The sequence below is a fragment of the Berghia stephanieae genome, chromosome 2 (assembly GCF_034508935.2).
Source record: "Berghia stephanieae isolate SIO BIC M18660-M18661 chromosome 2, UCSD_Bste_1.3, whole genome shotgun sequence".
Taxonomy (NCBI): Eukaryota; Metazoa; Mollusca; class Gastropoda; order Nudibranchia; family Aeolidiidae; genus Berghia; species Berghia stephanieae.
In genome coordinates this window covers 91,898,140-91,915,639 of record NC_088361.1, presented here as the reverse complement: position 1 = coordinate 91,915,639, position 17,500 = coordinate 91,898,140, and the positions used below count along the sequence as shown (strand labels likewise).

At 38.8% G+C, this 17,500-nt stretch overlaps 1 protein-coding gene across 2 annotated transcripts in view; it reads left to right on the top strand.

Annotated features, from left to right (window-relative positions):
* The window catches only part of LOC144965846 (uncharacterized), a 48,789-nt gene that overhangs the window by 8,107 nt on the left and 23,182 nt on the right, over nucleotides 1-17,500 (top strand). The window contains exon 2 of one of the 2 annotated variants that reach the window (XM_078901622.1): nucleotides 1-207. This exon is cut by the window's left edge and continues 102 nt beyond it. The exons of the other annotated variant lie outside the window; for it this stretch is intronic. Coding sequence (XP_078757748.1) covers nucleotides 109-207 — 99 coding nt within the window. The 5' untranslated portion in view covers nucleotides 1-108. The remainder of the gene's footprint in view (nucleotides 208-17,500) is intronic. 2 annotated transcript variants of the gene reach the window in all.

Below are 17,500 nucleotides of genomic sequence, written 5' to 3'. Positions count from 1 at the left end.
TATCGTCGTCGTTGATGTGAAGACCTGTAGCTTCTGCCTTTGTCCACAACCATTTTCATCGTTGTCGTCGCCGCCGTCATCTTATTAGTTGTTTATAATCACAAGGCCATGGACACAGACTCCAACGACGGAAGTGGTACAGATGTTGTGGACGGCGATTCCAAGACGGACCTTCTTAAATTGGCACAGACCGCCATCATCAAACAGGTCAGTTACGTCAAAATTATATTTTTCAACATCTTCCATCCACGACACAACTCCGATCAAACTCCTTACTATTACTAACTACAAGCTCTTACTACTCACCTGTCACAACTGTCATATTGCTTTGACCCGTCACCTGCTTCCGGTCGTTAATTTATCGTACGTTTGTTTACTGTTTGTTTGTTTGTTTTTGTTTATGTCTAATGGTAAACAAAAAGAATAAAAAAGTGAAATACCACCAGGATTTTCCATGTTACATAATTTGCTTTGGTCACAATTTGTTCTGTTATCTTCTTGTTTTCTCTTGTTTTACTTAGACAGGTGGTGGCACCGATATTCTGTGTCATGCCATTCGTTATCGTCGTCGTCATCATCATCATAATGCTTTGCTTTGCTCATTAAGAATTCAATGTTAATCATATGAAATATGGAGGCTAGAACCTTCGCCGTTTCTCTTGGACAGAATAATTTAACATAGTTAGACATCGCATTTTAAATGTTGATTACCTTATGTGAAATAAGATGATTTATTTCCTGACCTTGTCCAGTAGCCATTTGATATTATGACGCTGACAGTGAGGCTGTTTCCAGTCATTAAGGTTATATTATTATGGATGTGTGGTGCCTTAGTGGGAGTTGTAAATTGTAATTTAATTTATGTATAAAGTGCATTGGATGAAAATCTTGGAAAATCTTGTTTGTAAACGAGTGACGTTTGGATTTTATTATTCTTTGTGATTGTGTTGGCGTTGCGTTGGGATCAAAGATGAAAATTATGCTTAGTGTTTGTTGGCGACTCAAGATGGTGGACACATTTCACGAGACTGGACATGTCTTTGCAACGTTTTGGCCTCTACTTTTAAATGAGAAATTCGAGACGCCTTCCACCAATCCCAAGAATAAAGCAAGGTGTTTAATATTAATACATTATGCATCGTTTAAGTTGATTTTTGTTTACAGCAGGTGTTTATCATTACATTAGGAGGTGTCTGATAATGGTGATATAGCACGATCATATAGTGTTTTTTATTTATTTGTTTATTTATTTTGGTATAATAAATAACAATAATAAAACGAATTGAAAGCTTCCGTTTAATGTACGAAGACAGAGGATACGGACGTTTCGGGTTTCACCTTTTGTCAGCAAAACACTATGCTTGAAACACTTGAGACGAATGAGAGAATGGCGTTGTTAAGGTCTCCTCATTCATTTCATCATTGAATACGAAGGCGTCATGTTATGATGATCACATTGACTCCTCTTTGTCTCCTGTTGTTTTTACGTATGTGATCCGTCAGAGCCATAATGCCCATAGAGCCTTAATTTATTCAAGTTTCTATTGTGTTAAATGATCAATAACAATTGATTACTACCATTTATATTGGACAATAGTCTATCGCAAAGTACGTTCCGCCAGACCCCCAATACCCAGCAACCAAATCAATGCTGAATGGGTAGGGGGGTGGGGGGGGGGGGGTGTCAGGAATAAAAATCTCGACTTAAATTGGGATCGATCCCAGTCCCTTTGGGTGTGAAGCGAGTGTTCTACCAACTGAGTTATCAAGACACTCTGTTTTTGTGTTGTGGGAGTGATTACCTCGTCATATCATTTATCATTACTTACGAAGACGGCAAGTCTAGTTGACAATTCTCTTTCCCGGTATTTTTTATTCTTTTGTCTGGGAGTTTACCTCGTCATTTTATCGCCACATACAAAGTATTTCTGTATTATTATCAGAATCACACCTGTGTGTCTCGTTTTATTTTTTGTTTTTAATTAATTTTTTTTTGTATAACGTGGTGTGACCAGAAGAGTCTAGAGGGTACGGGGCTATGTGTGAGACCGATCGATACCTCGTCATCTTTTGGGTGTATATGAAGGTGGACAAACCTGTTTGACATTTTTCTCTATCGGAATTGTTTTCTACTTTCTTTATTTTCCTATTAAAAAAAAATTAAAATAAAACGATGCAGTATAACGAAGAGTTTATCAATTTATCGTTACACACAAAGGTATCTGAATTAAATTAAAATCAGATGGACACCCTCTTGCCTCGTGTAATGTTTTTATGTGACACTTCTGACATTTTATTGTTACATAGGGATGTGGACTAATCTAATCGATATTATCCTCTTCCGAGATAATTCTCCATGTTTACTTTATCGGGAGACACGTTATGATCAATGAGTCTATGATTATCATCAATTGGCACCTCCTTCCTTTGCGTGTGTGTTTCTGCTATTCGTTTAATTTAGTACGACTGAGGGTTTTCCTCGTCATTTTATCGTTTCACATACCTGCCAACCCTTCCGCATTTGGCGGAATCATTCCTATTTTCACTCTTCTTTTTTGTACTATTCCGCCATTGTCTCTAAAATTCCGATTTACAAATATGATGATAATGGAATGAAAAAGAACGAGGTGGGGGGGGGGGGGGGGGGGGATGAAATAGGTGAAATTCCTATTTTTTGTCTCAAATTCCTATTTTCGGGCGTTCTGATTCCACGTTTGGAATGTGAAGAGTTGGCAGGTCTGGTTTCATACAAAGATGTCCGGACCCCTCGTACACACATTTTCACGTCTGATATCCGAACGCATTTATAGGCTTGATGTAACATTGTTCAACTGGACGATATTTTGCGCTGGTTGGGTTATAAATTATTATACGAAAAATTCGTAAAATGAGAAATTTGGGCTCCAATTTCAGAAGTATATGAACATCTCACGAGTCATTAAAACTTATTAAAAATGAAAGTTGATGCCAGACTCCATTATTTAAATGATTTTCAAGTTTATTTAATCCCCGTGAGGGTAGATTTATTATTAAAGTCAACTATAGGGACCATCATTCTTTTTATCTCCTGACAATTACGAATCTTTACATTTTCGAGTAGGCAGGTCTGCCACAGTGCTTAGAAAAAGCCCCCAAAACAATCACCTACCAAAACAACAACAAAAACATTAAAAAAAAAAACAACAAACAAAAAAAAAAACACATACACAATAATAAAAATAAAAATCATAAGAACCCCCCCCCCCCACATCATAAGCAAAAAACCCAACAAAAAACAAAACAAAAACAAACAACCCCCCCCCCAAAAAAAAAAACACGATTTCATAGTGGAAATGACCAAACATGTGGGATTTTAACTTTTGTCCTCTGTAAGAAACTTGTGCTTTTCGCCTTCAATAAAAGATTAAAAAGAAAGAAGAAAAAAAACCAGCAACCGATTTTCATATTTTGGGCTATAATAAAATAATTGTTTAGTTTCCAAACTACCCCTACATAAAACCGTTTTGAGACGGTGGGTCACACACAAACTGTCAGCAGCCTCCTCTTCGACATTGTTGTCTACATAGTAGTTGTTTTGAACTCGTAGCCATCGCGAAAATGTAGATTAAATTTATTCTCACCTCCAGCCACTTATGAAAATCGATCACGTTGCCGAAAATAATTTTGAAATAGAATTCGTTTGCTTTATTGATTGGTAACAAACACACACACACACACACACACACACACACACACACACACACCCTCTCTCTCTCTCCCTCTCTCTAACTCTCTTTCTATCTATGTCTCTCTCGATGGTTTCATTTCTCTCTCTCTCTCTCTCTCTCTCTCTCTCTCTCTCTCTCTCTCTCTTTGTTTGTGCTTTTATTCTTTATCTTTCTCTGGCTTTGCTTTCATTTTCTATTTCCATCTCTCTCTCTCTCTCTCTCTCTCTCTCTCTCTCTCTCTCTCTCTCTCTCTCTCTCTCTCTCTCTCTCGGGAATTTGAAGAAATTAACGGTTGTCCCGAAAAGGACTGAAGTTCACTTTTTATCCCAGAAAATAAAATTACTGACAAGATTGTAGCCCGCCTGTTGTGTCCTTGGCTATGGCACTTTGCTCTCTTTTCCCCACCGGACTCGGGTGTGAATGAGTACCTACTTGGCTATCGCCAGTGACGGATATCACTTGCTTGCTTGATTCACGTTGTTGCCTCACGCCGTGGGAGGATCAAGACAATGGTCCATGTTTACAATAAGACATGGCATTAAAAAAAAAAAAATGCATCACTTCACAAAGACCAAGGAAAGGAGACATGCTGGAATTGTCTCCAAATCCAAATCTCCAGGATTCTGTTGATGACACTCCATAATATCGACTCCACTTTGTTTCGAGGAATCTCAGCCCAGAGGGAAACGATAGAATGGAAAGAAAGCCGATAAAAATATTTGTCTAACAGTAACAGGCAAATTCTACCGTTTAAAATGTAAATTTTATTTCACATGAGTTGTTGAAATATAAATAAATGAAGATTGCAAAAAACGTTAATCATGGCGAATCGGTGGGAATTCTACCTCGGTATTTGATTCAACCCAAGCACCGACTACCTCGGTATTTGACTCAACCCTAACACCGACTATCTCGGTATTTGACTCAACCCTAACATCGACTACCTCGGTATTTGACTGTGGCAGGTTTTATGTTTTATAGTTATTTATTATGACTCTTATTATCTCCGCGTTCTGTCTTCGATCCCATTCTGTTTATGAGAGATTGGAATTAAATGATCTGATAAACTGTTAGTGAAACTACCAGACAAAGCAGAAAAAACCCCATTAAAAATAAATCAGCCTGGCTCGACTTGGTTCGAACCTCAGATATCCTGATCGCCAGTTAAAGCAGGCTGATTTTTTGGGGTTTTTTTTTTTGGGATGTTTTTATTTTTCCCTTAGATTTTTATCTCTGCTTTGTCTGGCACTGTTTCATCTACACCTTTTCCGGTCGTCATCTTACACCAGTGCCTGCTCCCTAATTTCTCAGAATGGAATTACCGCGGTAATGTATGGAAATGAGAGACAGGTACCCACGGCTCTAATTATATACAAGAATTAATGATGACCATCATAGTAGTAATCCATAATAATTACCGCTGGATGCCATGGTAACAATGGCGACGTTGTCAACAGGAAGTACATAATGGGCGGCTACTCTGTCAGAACGCTATATCTTCACTTGTCAGATTTTGAGAAAGAAGGCAAAATATAAGATTTTTTGTTTATCGTAATAGAATGACAATTGATATGAATCTTACTAAGATGTTACTTCTTCACATAAATAGATTATTCTGTGGTATGCGTTTAAATAAATGATCGGCTATATGGTATGACATTCGCCTTTGCGAGGAGCTGCCTAACGGCAAGTGCGCTACATCGGTGGGGTCTTACTACCTGTCCAATATGTCCACGCTGTGGGCAAGAACCCGAGACGGCAGAGCATCTAGTCGAAAGGTGTGTTGTGACGATGCTACCCGGCGGGTTTGCGACGGTGCACGAATGCGGACCGGACTTTGCTGATTGGGTCGATCGTCATAACATAGTAGTGTGAACCATAAGAGGCTGCTGCCTTTGTATCGGAAGGTCCTGTGTTCGAGTCTCGCTTTGAGCGGCACATAGTTGAGTCATTGGAAAAGGCGCTTTACTCACATGTAAAATGAGTACGTGGCCGTTAATAGCGTTGTATCTGTCTGAATTTTTTTGTTGTAATATCGCCTAACAAGCGTCATGTCTCCTTCTATTTGTTAAGTGTTGCTGTTTGCTAAGGAGGACCCCTTGTATAGTGCTGTGAGTACATTTAGTGGATATTGCCTTATATAAAAGCTCACGTGTATTTTTTTTAACGAGAGGGGGGGGGGGGGGGGGGGATCTGACTAAAAGAATATGACAACATGAATTGTTGTATTATTTTTAATATTATGTTATGGAAAGGAATCCTTCAAAGAGATATGGGACCGCTGAGGAATTGACTGCTGTTCTTTATCAGTGCGGATTTGTGGTCCTATGGCATACCGTAAATCTAACCTGCAGGTTCTTGGTTCGAATCCCAATGTAGTCGTCGCAAAGTCGAGTCCTTGAAACTTAAGGCTATTTTTTTCATATTATCTCATCGTCCTTGGGTGGAAAATAAGTACAATGTGCCCCAAACCAAATGCGGAACACTTAACATGTAGGAATAGACACGAGTTCTGTAAGGCGGTGGTGTGGTGGTGGTGGTGGTGGTAGTAGTAGTAGTAGTAGTAGTAGTAGTAGTAGTAGTAGTAGTAGTAGTAGTAGTAGTAGTAGTAGTAGTAGTAGTAGTAGTAGTAGTAGTAGTAGTAGTAGTAGTAGTAGTAGTAGTAGTAGTAGTAGTAGTAGTAGTAGTAGTAGCAGCAGCAGCAGCAGCAGCAGCAGCTGCAGTAGTAGTAGTAGTAGTAGTAGTAGTGACCCGCCGCCTCAAAGCGGTATTATGTCGTTTAAGAACCAGATGCACGAGAAATACCAGATTTTAGTTTTTGTCACTCTTGAAACTACATCCGGTGACCCCGTTTAAAAACGTTTAAATTTAACCTAAGCTTCTTAATTATACCCGTACCACAAATTCAATGTCTAGAATATAAACCAACCCGATATAATACCGTTTTGAAACGATGGCTCACGTGTTGTGATGTGGAACAAATCAATATTTTGCCATAAAACCCGATGTTCATTTGGGGATAGAGTCGCTTTGGCAAAGGGTTTCAATTTATTGTAGCCAGATTGCTATGATCGATACCAATAAAACGTCATATACACATTTACACAGTCATTCGGGCAAGGACAAACATACACCCACATACCACACACACACACACACACGCACACACACACGCACGCACACCTACGCACGCACTTTTGCTCTCTATCTACTATTTGCTTTCATAGATACCCAAATCTCTCGTTCGGTCTGACACATATCTCTTTCTATCTTATATCCATCTTTCTTTCTCTCTCTCTCTCTCTCTCTCTCTCTCTCTCTCTCTCTCTCTCTCTTTCTCTTTCTCCCTCTGTCTCTCTCTCTCTCACTCTCTTTCTCTCCTTTCTTCATCCCCCCTTTCTGTTAGAATGTTTATGTGTGAGAGTGTTGTTGTGTGTTTGTGTGTGTGTGTATGTGTGTGTTTTTGGTAGCTAGAAAGAAGAGTAGATGGTGATATTCAATTTAGATGGATAGAAATAGATAAGAGAAGAGAAGAGAGAGAGAGAGAGAGAGAGAGAGAGAGAGAGAGAGAGAGAGAGGATAGAGAAGAGAGTGGGAGAGAGATAAATAGATAGAGAAGAGAGAGAGTGAGAGAGAGAGAGAGAGAGAGAGAGAGAGAGAGAGAGATCATACACATGAGTGTATGTCTCTTATTATTTCATCACTGGCAATTAAAGAGCCTTGTTAATTAGATAATAATTTTCATCACATTATTCTGCCATCACATTATTCTGCCACTGTATATAGACATATCTGCGAGTCCTGCTGTACATACCTTATAATATACTGTGCTATAATATAATACCGGTACAGTATTCAAATGGCCTTGGTATATTTAAGAAGCATTTTAATGATTCTCTCTCTCCCTCTCTCTCTCTCTCTCTCTCTCTCTCTCTCTCTCTTCTCCCTCTCTCTTTCTCTTTCTCTTCTCTATATATTTATCTCTCTCCCACTCTCTTCTCTATCTATTCAATTACCTTTATCTTCTCTCTCTCTCTCTCTCTCTCTCTCTCTCTCGCTATATACATCCTCTCTATCTATATATCTCTCTCCCACTGATTCACTTATCGTTATCTTCTCTCTCTCTCTCTCTCTCTCTCTCTCTCTCTCTCTCTCGCTTTATACATCTTCTCTATCTATATATCTCTCTCCCACTGATTCACTTATCGTTATTTTCTCTCTCTCTCTCTCTCTCTCTCTCTCTCTCTCTCTCTCTCTCTCTCTCTCTGTGTGTGTGTGTGTGTGTGTGTGTGTGTGTGTCTATCTATATCTATTTCACCCTCTTCTTCATCATCTTCTTCCTCCTCCTCCTCCTCCTCCGTCTTCTATTTCTTCTTCTTCTTCTTCTTCTTCTTCTTCTTCTTCTTCTTCTTCTTCTTCTTCTTCTTCTTCTTCTTCTTCTTCTTATGTCTACCCCCCTGCTCCCCACTCCTCTGTTTTCTCCTCTACTCCCTTCAATCTCTAACCCCCCCCCCCCCCCATTGTGATTCGAACACGAATACAGTGACACCAACACACACCACACACACACACACACACACGCATACACACACACAGACACACGGAGTTTTTCGCCATGTTTATACTCCGATCCATAATTGATTTTTGATCCACAATATTGAATGTAAAGGTATGAAATTACAGTCCCACGAACATGAAATTATGCATATCATCAGATGATGATGATGAAAACAGGGAGTCATAATTCTGTTTTTTTTTGTTTTTTTTTATCTTATTCGACTCGAAACTGCGTCTGCTTCTTTGATGACGAAATACTATCGATCTTAAACCTGAGTCATCGTGTAGGGATATTGTCTGTGCGTGTGTGTGTGTGATTTGTTTTGTTTTTTTAAAATCACACATAACCTGCAGTACTTGTTTTCTTGTTCCTCCATCTAATCGTCTCATTCAATTGATTCACCCTGCTAATAAGTCGTCCTCTCGATTATCTAAAAAATGTTTCGTATTCTAAAGTAAACAAATTGTATTTTAGGGGGGGGGGGGGGGGGGGTTAAACACGAGTGCCAATAAGGCGCTCGAACTCGTGACCTCCTGATCACAATGCAATGCTTTAACCACGCTCCCTCCCTATGTCAAGTTTACACAGATCTCCACACCCACCCACTACCACCCCTTTCACATTTGGATTTTTTACTCCAAAATGTATATCGATTTTTTTGTTTTGTTTTTGTTGTTTTTTCATTATTTTGGTATAAATTCCATGTGGTATGTTGGTAATATGCCAGTTTACTTTCCACCTCCCACTAAAACTGCGATTTAAAAATGTCCACCCATGAAGCTCATGGGTTCATGTTTCTTGTATGTAATACTTGTATCTGATCTGGCACTGGTCGCTGGTCCACGCTCTCTCTCATTACTCGCTCTCTCATTTTACAGGGTCAAAACTATTGTTTGTGTTTCCGGTATGTATGTCCACGGGATACTCGTTTTAGTAATACTGGACGTGTCTCGCATTCTAATGAGCTGGCAGCAAACGACCCGATTACGTCAGGATTCCTATCTGAGGCGGTGCCAAAAGGTCGTTTATTTAACATTTGCCACAAGAAGTCTCCATAAAAAAATTATTTTGAAAAAAAAAAAAAGAAAGCTACGAAAGGATTTTGTATTCCTTGAATTGAGTCCGATCATAAAAAAATAATCCCCCCCGCCCCCAACACAACAACAACAACAAAACCCAAACAAAAAAAAAGACCCCCCCCCCCCATACGAAACAACAAACAAAAGCAAGCAAACAATTTTTTTTCTATTCTCAAGAATTATTTTTCCATTATTCAACTCAAAATATAACGGAATTAAAAAACTATTCAAAATCTTTCCGTATTTTTCTTTTTTCGCTTTCAAAACAGGTAGCTACTTATTGCAGGACTTACTGATAAACCAAATTGTTATAGTGGAATTACTTTCAAAAATATTGTCCATTACAACAATGTTAAATCAAGCCCATAATTGCTTTCGGTTATCAGACCTGCTGATATGTACAACTTGGTTCGTATTGATGTATTTTCGTCCAAGTCGAATGTTAATTTGAGAATTGTGAAGACGATATGCCAGTTTTTCAGCGGAAACTCTAGCAGATGGGTTTTGTTTATCTGCACACGTCATTGAAAAGGGCTGCAACCATCAAATCGATATACCAATAAACCCTGCGGGTTAAAAATGATTGCTTGTACCACAGTAAACTGAATAAAGTTTATGAAAAAAAATATCGCGCACTGTCTTGAGCTTGAGCTTTTTAGCGTTTATATAGAGCAATATCCACTAAACGTGTTCAAAGCGCTTTACAAAGGGTCCCTAGCCAACAGCAACACTTAACATGTAGAACGAGACATGACGCCTGTTAGGCGAGAATACATTTTTTCCCCGACAGAGACATGAGATAATGTGAGTAAAGAGCCTTTTCCAAGGACTCAACTATGCGCCGAGCGAGGCTCGAACCCAGGACCTTCCGATCCGAAAGCGAGTGTCATACCACAAGACCACATAGCCGCACTGTCTCTGGCATGCATCGCTAATTTGTGACCAATTGTCTTTAAAGAGTTTTAGGTCGGGATGGATATGGAGATTTAAAAAATTGAAATTGGAGACTGACTTATAACATTGGAGTTAAATATATATAGGGTGCGAGACAAAAAAAACAAAACCGTGAATAAATTATGACTCCGTTTCAATAAGAAGAAGAAATAAAAAACAGTCATAATTTTGCAAGCAACAAGAACAATACATACAAGCTAATGTAATTTATAGAAATGTTATTAATGGAAACTTCTTTCTCCAAATTATGTTTCCATACATGTTTGCTTTCATCTTAGGTTGAAAAAGAATCTTGTAGTGATGATGATAATATTTATACGGGCATTAAGCTCCCCTCGGGATTTGACACACTTCTTTAGTTGCCTAACAATAGATAACTCTAATATATATATATATATATATATATATATATATATATATATATATATATATATATATAGAGAGAGAGAGAGAGAGAGAGAGAATACAAGTTGTCACTCACATTTTTTGTGGCCGAAACGTTCGTTTCTGTGTCTCTTTACACGTCCTCAGTCGACTGAAGACGTGTAAAGAGAAACAGAAACGAACGTTTCGGCCACAAAAAATGTGAGTGACAATTTGTATTCTTTATTAGCTCTAACCATCATTATCGAGCACTTTCGTACCTACGAGTACCCACCAACACTCATATATATATATATATATATATATATATATATATATATATATATATATATATATATATATATATCTTATCCCTTTCTTATCCTATATAACCCAGCCTCCCACTCTTGCCTCCTCCCTCCCCCCCCCCCCTCTCTCTCTCTCTCTCTCTCTCTCTCTCTCCCCCCCCTTTTTTTTCTTCTTTTTTTTTTTCCTTTCCCTCTATCTTTTTCAAACTCGCTCTTCCGCTTTCTCTCTCTTCAACTCACCCTCCCCTTTCTCTCTCCAACTCACTCTTCCGCTTTATCTCTCTAACTCGCTCTCCCTCTTTCTCTCTCCCCAACTCACTCTCCTACTTTCAAGGCTATTGCCCCCCCCCCCCTCTCTGTTTTAACTCTCTCTCTCTCTCTCTCTCTCTCTCTCTCTCTCTCTATTGCTCTCTATTTCTTAATCTCTCTCTCTGCCTCTCTCTGCCTCTCTCTTTCTCCATTCTCTCTCTAATCTCTCTAACTCGCTCTCACCCTTTATCTCTCTCTCTTTCTCTCTCTCTATACGTGTGTGTGTGTGTGTGTATGTGTGTGTGTGTGTGCGTGTGTGTGGATTGTCAATAAAATGACCAGTGAACGTCGAAATATATTATTACATCTATTATCATTCCCTTTTTTGTTAGATTTAATTAACCCAGCATGGTATCGAGAAGAAATGAATTGATCGAGACGTGACGTCCGTACTAGAAGTATCTACGCTTCAAAAAGACGCGTCCCCTCACAAATAGCAATGGGCCTATTTTCTCAACTTGTTTCTGCCCCCGATTATTTAATTTTCACTGTAATATTGTGAAAGGGGATATTTGTTTTCACAAATCAATAAACATGCATTCCAAATTGAAGGAAAGTCTATAATGATTTTTTTTTTTTAATTTTTACATTTTATTTTAGATGGAATTGACTTTAGCTCGGCGATAAGTTGTTTGTTGGGGTGCACCACTCTCGTAGTTTTACACATGTTGTTGTCATGATTATAGGATTTTGCTTTCCAACCGTGTTTCTGTGCCTGTTTTGTTTTGTTTTTCTCGATTAATGATCTGCTCTCTCTCTCTCTCTCTCTCTCTCTCTCTCTCTCTCTCTCTCTCTCTCTCTCTCTCTCTCAGTCTCTCTCTATATATACATATCTCTCTCTTTCTCTCTCTCACACACACATAAACTCTCTCTCATTCCATTCTCCTTCTCTCTATCTAGCAATCTGTCTATCCATCTATCCGTCCATTCATCCATCCATCCATCCATCCATCCATCCATCCATCCATCCATCCATCCATCCATCCATCCATCTATCCATCCATCTATCTATCTATCTATCTATCTATCTATCTATCTATCTATCTATCTATCTATCTATCTATCTATCTATCTATCTATCTATCTATCTATCTATCTATCTATCTATCTATCTATCTATGTAACTGTCAAACTAACTATCTTGAGCTTTTTATATAGCGCAATATCCACTAAACGTGCTCAAAGCGCTTTACAACAGCAACATGTAACATGTACAACAAGACATGACGCCTATTTTCGACAGGGACAACGCTGTTGACGACCAGGTACTCATTTTACACCCGAGTACGTTGAGAGAATGGGAGTAAAGAGCCCTTTTCAAGGACTCAAATTTGTGCCGAGCGTGGCTCAATCCCAGGACCTTCCGATCCGAAAGCGAGTGTCATACCACTAGACTATATTGCCGTTGTCTCTCCATCCATCCATTCACCCATCCACCTATTCATCCACCAATTGATCGATTTGTCTATCTTCCTATCAATTATTTTCTTTTCCACCCCCCTCTCTTCTCTCTCTCTCTCTCTCTCTCTCTCTCTCTCTCTCTCTCTCTCTCTCTTTCTCTCTCTCTCTCTCTCTCTCTCCTTCTCTCCTAATCACTTCTCTACTTTGTCACAAAGGGGGGATATATTATGTCAATCTCAAAAGTGAGGATAGAATATGTTGCATGAAAGGTGTAAAGACGGAACCTTGACATATGAACATATTAAAAATAAATAAAAATACATAAATAAAATTAAAGGTGGTGAGTGAGAACTAACTTCTTTTTCTGAGATTGGTGATGGAAGAGCCCAGCTATGGGATGGGAAAGCCGTTCAGATCGATACACACAGTCGTCTGATAGACGACAACGACAATAGGCCACCACCACCACCACCTCCATAACTACAACATCCACAATCACCACAACCACCACCACCGTGTTGCGTGTTGTGTTGTTTTCGGGGTGGCTGAAGCTATGCACGGTCTCTGATAGCACTGACTGTAAAACTCACCCGCATACTTCCCCCTCCCCCCCTTCTCACTCGTCCAGTATCATCCAATTTGATTCCGACACGCGCCCCCTCGGGGACTATTTATATCCCAATTGTATCAAGAGGGATATCTGATTTTTTCAAATTTTTGTTTTTAGTTTTGTTTTTCTTGTTGTTAAATTTCTATTGTAATTATATCAACAGTAAGACGACATGAACATTTCTATTTTTCTGGCGTTTTTTGAGAGAGGGAACATATAAATAAATTGCCTTAGTTAGAATGAGATTGACCTTGTAACGCCATTTGTTTTTACTTTTTTTTTTTTTAAATTTAATGTATTATTTTTTTGTTTGTCTTGTTTTGCTTTGCCCTTTTAAAAATGTTTGTTCATTTTTTTTTCTTTTTAAAATTGAATTTTATCCAGTTAGAGAAATACTCAGTGTTCACCAAATTCAATCTGGCATATGCGGGGTTGTCGTTGTATTAGATCTATATATATCGTGACATACCCTTTATTCAAGTTTCTCAGTTAATAGATGATGATTCGTTTTGCGTCCTTCAAATAAAGACAGATTGTATCAAAGTGCCAGTCATTGTGTCATTATGTTCCATGGCTTATAGTTTATTTTCGTCACAAGAGTCATTGTCACTTACTTGTCCATCACCAAAAACAACGTTCTTTGTTCCATCGTTGTTGCTAGGCAACTCTTTACCACCATTAATTGATATTACGTCACTGCGATAGATTGAGACATACTTAATAAACACATTAACAGACAGGAAGGAATCCTCCCCCATCAGCCCCCCCCCTCCCACCCCCTTCCCCACCTACCCCATCACCAATTGTTTAGTGTGTATCGATCGTTTTTGGTCACCAGTGGCATTACACGTTACACAGACTAAAATATTGTTTATATTTTTAAAAGGGTGAGAGTAACGTTTGGTTAACCCATACATTTGGGCTCATCAAAAAATGCGCTAAATATTGCAAAATTCCTGTTGTTTGTTGCTTTTGTTTTCTTTTTTTTTTTTAAATTGTTTTATCTTAAAAATTTTTTTCGTTCTTTCTTTTTTTTTTTTAACTTCTTGATATTTGTATCTTTTTGTTGACTTGTAATACCCTTCCCTTTCCCCCCCCCCCCACCCCCCCCCGCGCCCCAAATTCCAAATAAAAAAAAAAAGTAAGAAAGGTAGCTATCTACGTTCACATACGCAGGTCTGATAACTGAGCGCAATTATGGGCTCGATTTAACATTGTTGTAAAAGACAATATTTTGCGTTGTTTTGAGAGTATTTTAATTACAACAGTGAGACTTAAACATTTGGGGTTATTAGACATGCAGATTATCATAGCATATAGTTCTAATCAGTTATCTATTTAGAACTATACAATATGTAGACACAATGCCAAATACCATACTTGTGTTTGGAAATTCCTCTTTCGGCATTGGAATTCCTCCGAGTGGTGTCTGAAATTCCTGTGAGCCAAATTTAAAGTTGGCGTATCTGAGATAAGTAAATGTCGGTAGACGTGTAGAACTGTGTGAGACGAGCTAAGGAGTATAAAAAAAAAAAAAGAGGAGTCACTAAAGATTCTTGAACTCATGATGATTGATTGAAATCCTGCGTTTGAAATTTCCGACATACTACACGACCTTGAGAGCGCGCACAAAAGAAAACAAATCGTGAGTTGTATTCAATAGTTCAACCAATGAAATAACTTGTTTCCTTGAGCTCTACTAACGACAACTCACTAGACGCTGCACAAACCTAAAAAATGACGTCAAACTGCCAGTCCCAGAGGGTTCTAATGTTAACGATGGCTACGATTCACGTGTCAGGCCGTAGCCATCGTTATGTTATATAGCCTGACACTGAAATCGAAAAGGACTGGCAGTTTGACGTCATTATTTGGATTTTGCACCGCATAGTGAGTTGTCGTTAGTAGTGCTCATGGAGACAAGTTATTTCATTGGTTGAACTATTGAATACAACTCACGAGTTGTTTTCTTTTGTGGCAAAAGACTGGCATTTTGACGTCATTTTTTGGTCAGTGTCAAGCCATAACTTTACAAAGGCCACGGTCAGGCTCTATATGTTAACGATGGCTTACGGCCTGACACAAAAAAAAAATGACGTCAAAGGACGTCTTTGCCCACAAAAGAAAACAAATCGTGAGTTGTATTCAGTAGATCAACCAATGGGTTCACCTGTTTCCTTAAGTACTATTAACGACTACTCACTGGGTAATGTTCAAACCTAAAAAAAATGACGTCAATATATAAATCCTAGTGGGTCTTAACATAGCAATCGTAAAGTTATAGCCTGACACTGACCCAAAAAAAAGGACGCCAAAATGCCAGTCTTTTGCCACAAAAGAAAACAAATCGTGAGTTGTATTCAATAGATAGTTCGAAGATGACGTCACTCAGGTCTTTGTTATTGTTTTTTGCCATCCGCGTTTATGAGTAATGCTCACTGAACTGTTTTTACCTGACTATAAACGTTCATGGATACACACAGTTTTGTGTGTTGGTCCGTTATACTTCCGGATGGCAATGTTATGAGCTTCTTAGCCAAGCGCATACTATCTATAGTTCAACCAATGAAATAACTTGTTTCCTTGAGCTCTACTAACGACAACTCACTAGACGCTACACAAACCTACAAAATGACGTCAAACTGCTAGTCCAAGAGGGTTCTTGTGTCAGGCTATAGATAGAATGCGCTTGGCCAAGGAGTTCACAACATTGCCATCCGGAAGTATAACGGACCAACACACAAAACTCTGTGTAACCATGAACTTTTATAGTCTGGTTAATATAGTTTAGTGAGAACAACTCACAAACGCGGATGGCAAAAAATAATAACAAAGGCCTGTGTGACGTCATCTTCATTCTATCTATAGATAGCATGCAGATGACGTCACTCAGGCCTTTGTTATTGTTTTTGCCATCCGCGTTTGTGAGTTGTTCTCACTAAACTGTATTAACCGGATGGCAATGTTGTGAACTCCTTGGCCAAGCGCATTCTATCTATAGCCTGACACAAGAACCCACTCGGACTTATAATTTGGCGTCATTTTTTTAGGTTTTTGCACCGTCTAATGAGTTGTCGTTAGTAGAGCTCAATGGAATAAGTGATCCCATTGGTTGAGCTATTGAATGCAACTCACTATTTGTTTTCTTTTGTGACCAAAGACTTGTCTTTTGACGTCATTTTTTGGTCAGTGTCAGACTATAAGTTGACGATGGTTACAGTCTTAGTACGTGGTCTTTGTAAACTCAAGGTCTGATACTACTATATGTGGTATACGATCCCGTAACCCAAATACGTCAGCAGAATCCGATCACATCATCAGTTTTCGGTCAAAGGCCCTTGGCCTTCTTTTGTGGACGGGGATGAGGCGGATTGCGGGAGAAGGGTGGGGGGGGGGGGGGGGGGGGGGGGGGGGGTTCAACTCATGATTTACCTTTTATCTCCCTTTATATATATATATATATATATATATATATATATATATATTATATATATATATATATATATATATATATATATATATATATATAGTTATTTTTTGAGATTTATTGGTTTGTCTTGGCCCGATCTGATTGGGATTTTTCGCCGAGAGGGAATCAGTAAAATTTTTATTTCATTTTTTTCTTTACCGAACAACCTTTTTATAGTATTTCAATGGTTATTTTAGTTACATTCGACCCTGGGTGGAAGTGGAATACGTCATCCAAACGTCTATCGTGCTACTCCCCCCCCCCCCCCCCCCCCCCCCCCCCCCCCCTCCATCCCCGTATACAATATGTCGAGTATGTGGTCTTGTGGTATGACACTCGCCTTCGGGCCGAAAGGTCCCTGGTTCGAGTTCGCAAAGGTCTTGATAAAGGCTATAATTTAATAATTTACTCTCATCGTACTCGCGTGTAAAATGAGTACCCGGCCGGTAACAGTGTTGTCTTTGTCCATAAATAGAAATGTAACAGGGCTTCACAGGCGTCATGTCTCTACGTCCTACGTGTTAAGTGTCGCGGTTGGCTTGGGACCCATTTTAAAGCGTTCCAAGCGGAATGAGATAAATAACAATGTGAAATTGAATATAAGCTTCAAGTTAATATCCGAAAACAGATGGACGTTTCGGGTTTCTCCTTTATCAACAAAACAGGATGAATGAAACACTACAGACGAATATTATCTGTTTTCGTATATTACATTGAAGCTTACATTCAATTTCATTGTCAT